A 3500-nucleotide genomic window follows, 5' to 3' on the forward strand; every position below is an offset into this window, starting at 1 on the left:
TTACTTCTTTATTACAATCTTTTTAAATATTTTTTTTTAACTTTTTATTGTTCTTAATTGTTTCTAAATATTCTTTTTATTATTTAAATTTTTTATAACTTTCTATTAATATTGTATTTTATCAAAATTGCCAGAATTTTTTTAAGTGATGTCTGTTTGACACACTAAAGTGACATTCATGATATTGATATTGACCTTTAGTATAACTTTAGTGTTGGGTATTTCCAACAGCAGCGCTGAATTGGAAACTAGGCTATAAATAATCAATAGAAATATAAAATTTTGTTGGCCTTCAGCCAAAGGAATTCAACAAAAGTGGTAACTGTATACGGTTCTGAATTTGGCAGAATTGCATACATAAAAGGGAATACAAAGCTAATTAGGAAATCTGAAAAAGAGATATGCAAATATTTCTGGGATATTCCCAAACCCAACATGTATTTAGTTGCTAACACAATTCGTATGAATTTCGATTTCAATTTATTTAAAACAAGAAAACAACATTTAACAAATAAAAATAAAAACAGATATAACAAAGAATGTGCGCATATAACGAATACGCTTGTCACAGATTTCGCTTAACTATTAATCAACATTGCTAACTAAATACTAAATTCCAAGTAGGTCGTAAATTTTCATATCAAATTCCAATTAAACTTTCAAGAAAGATGGTAAATATTGAGAGCTGGGCTGTTGTGGCTGTTGTGGCTCCGCCAAATTGGCACTGCCGCCGTTCACTTGGCGATAGTTGTAGCTGCCATCAGGGTTAAGGCTGTCCAAAGCGCCAACCACGGAGGTGATGGGTGCAGTGTCTTCACCGAATTGGTTGTTGCCGCCCAATTGATCGTATTGGTCTGGAAGAGAGAAAGCAATGGAAGTCTGGTTAAAGATGAGCTTTTGCGGCTTATATTGCTATATATGGTATATAGGCTGTGATAATTCCTTTAAGCTTTGTCCGACACAATTTTTTGCGCGCGCTCTCTTAGATCCTCAACACTTACCCTGAATTTCCTTCTGTGCCTGTTGTGCCTCCTCGGGTGTTTTGTATTTGATGAAGAATACCTCTGGTTTGCTGGGCACAGTTGGTGCTGGTGTACCAATGTTGGCGGCATCGATATCTTCACCCTTCTTGTGCAACACATAGATAACGGTTTTCTCTTCTTGTGGCGCGAATTCGGCAGAGTACTTAACATTATCGGGTGTGGGTGCCTTAATGAAGATCACACGGAAATTCTTTTGTGGTTTGCCCAAAACCAAATGCTTCGATTTGGTGACATTATCTTCCGGTGCCGAAATGGTGTAGAATTGTTTGTTGATGAGTGGCGCCTGTTGTTCGGATTCGGGTGGTAGGTATTTATCACCACCACGTCCGCTGCCATGGCTAATGGAGTTACCATTACCAATAGCACCACCACCAATGCCGGACGCAACACCACCGCTGCCGCCGAGGACTCCGTTGCTGCTGCGTGCGGTTAATCCACTGGTACTGCCTGCTGGTTCGTATCCATATTGTGGCACGGCTATGGCGCTAACGGCGAAGAGTGCGAGTGCTACGATCAGAAGACGCATTTTTGCAATTATTTAAGTTAATTTTTTATATAAAATTTTTTCAATATTTCACAAAACACTTGGGTATCACCGTTTGCGTTCGTATTTTATCAATATTCGAATTGTTTCGATATTTTTATTTGTTCGTTCGATCTGGCGCGTCGCACCGCGTTGATGCTTTAATATCGAACTGAGATGGTTCACTGGATATAGGCCTATTGATCTACATAGTTTATATACAAAGTGGGGGTCGTCGTTTCGTTCGCCTTTACATTGGCTGCTGCATAAATTGAGCATGAGCATATCGTGTGCGCTTCTACAGCACCGATTTAAAATATGCAGATTTGCTACTTTGTGTCTCTGTATTTGTCCATTAAAGCCTATTTACTTTTTGGTGTTTTTTTGTTGTATTTTTTCGTTTTTCTTAGGCCTAATGTTATTGTCAGCACCATTGTTTCTGCTGCCATATGATCTTATATTAAGAGTGTGACACTTTGCTCTTTGTTGCCATATACGAAAATTGAGTTAATCCAAGTGAATGAGCCAAATCGTACGAATTCCAACTTGTTGTGCTGCACAAAACGTTTTAAACATCATCATTGTTGTTATTGTATCAATAAGGGTTGAGGCTTTTTTGTTGTGTACTTCCTTGTTGTGCAAGTTGCTTGGTGTTTTTGCTGCTTTTGCTGGCTCCTTCCAAATTCGCACTCTCATTTTACACATGTTCATAAGTTTGTTTGGATCTATCATTTTACTTTACCATAAATGACTTGACTCTTCAGTCCATTGTGCGGCTAAATGCAGCTAAATAATTAATTAGTTGGTGATGTACTAAACGGGTTGGCAATTAATGGCAATTCAGTTCTCACATTTATTTTGTTAAATTGTTTTTTTTTTTTTGTTATCTTACACAGCCACAGATGGATGAATTCATATTTTGATATATATCTTTGCTTGTTTGAAATTTGTATTTCATGTAGACGAACAGATTTTGAAGACATGTTGCATTTAAATCTATGTATCTGTCGGTCCTTAGCTAGTCTTTCGTATGCTTTTAATACCGTTACAAACTTTTGCTGACGTTCATTCATCAAAACATAGAATCCTTTTAACTATCAGAATAAAATCTGCAATACTAGGTTGTTACTAAAAAAACTAGGCGATTTGGATCCATATCCATATCCTAGTAGTCTAAATAATTTTTGCTCTATTAAAAAGTCCCCGACCTATTTTTGGTAAAATTGTTTTTTTTTTGTTTAACATCCTTCAGTATCTCATCAACTCATCAACATCCCTCAAACTTTTCGGCGTAAGTACGATTCTTTGCTTCAAAATAGCGCTTAGTTTCGCGATCACTTCTTCATATGATGCAAATTTCTTCCCAACAAGCATTCTTTCGAAATCTGAGGAAATAGGCTGGGCGTCATCGCACATTTCAAAGTATAGACGGAATGACCTTGCCGTTTTTCTTCGCACTCGTCGTTGTTATACTCTCGAAACAAAGTTGCTAAAGAGAGTATTATAGTTTTGTTGACATAACGGTTGTTTGTAAGTCCTAAAACTAAAAGAGTCAGATATAGCGTTATATATACCAAAGTGATCAGGGTGACGAGTAGAGTTGAAATCCTCATGTCTGTCTGTCCGTCCGTCTGTTCGTCTGTCCGTGCAAGCTGTAACTTGAGTAAAAATTGAGATATCATGAAACTTGGTACACGTATTTTCTGGCTCCATAAGAAGGTTAAGTTCGAAGATGGGCAAAATCGGCGCACTGCCACGCCCACAAAATGGCGAAAACCGAAAACCTATAAAGTATCATAACTAAGCCATAAATAAAGATATGAAAGTGAAATTTGGCACAAAGGATCGCATTAGGGAGGGACATATTTGGACGTAATTGTTTTGGAAAAGTGGGCGTGGCCCCGCCCTCTACTAAGTTTTTTGTACATATCTCG

The 3500-nt window shown here is 37.5% G+C and overlaps 2 protein-coding genes across 3 annotated transcripts in view; one reads left to right on the forward strand and one right to left on the reverse strand.

Annotated features, from left to right (window-relative positions):
• LOC108976128 (protein gone early) overlaps positions 1 to 3500 on the forward strand; it is a 79239-nt gene that overhangs the window by 48879 nt on the left and 26860 nt on the right. The window lies entirely within an intron of this gene.
• Positions 599 to 1574, reverse strand: LOC108976136. The gene is made up of 2 exons (XM_018945056.1): positions 1002 to 1574; positions 599 to 854 (listed from the first exon to the last, which is right to left on the reverse strand). Exons 1-2 carry the CDS (start codon positions 1567 to 1569, stop codon positions 652 to 654), a joined length of 771 nt encoding a protein of 256 aa, XP_018800601.1. The 5' UTR covers positions 1570 to 1574; the 3' UTR covers positions 599 to 651.

The sequence above is a fragment of the Bactrocera latifrons genome, unplaced genomic scaffold (assembly GCF_001853355.1).
Source record: "Bactrocera latifrons isolate USDA-ARS-PBARC rearing strain unplaced genomic scaffold, ASM185335v1 scaffold_73, whole genome shotgun sequence".
Taxonomy (NCBI): Eukaryota; Metazoa; Arthropoda; class Insecta; order Diptera; family Tephritidae; genus Bactrocera; species Bactrocera latifrons.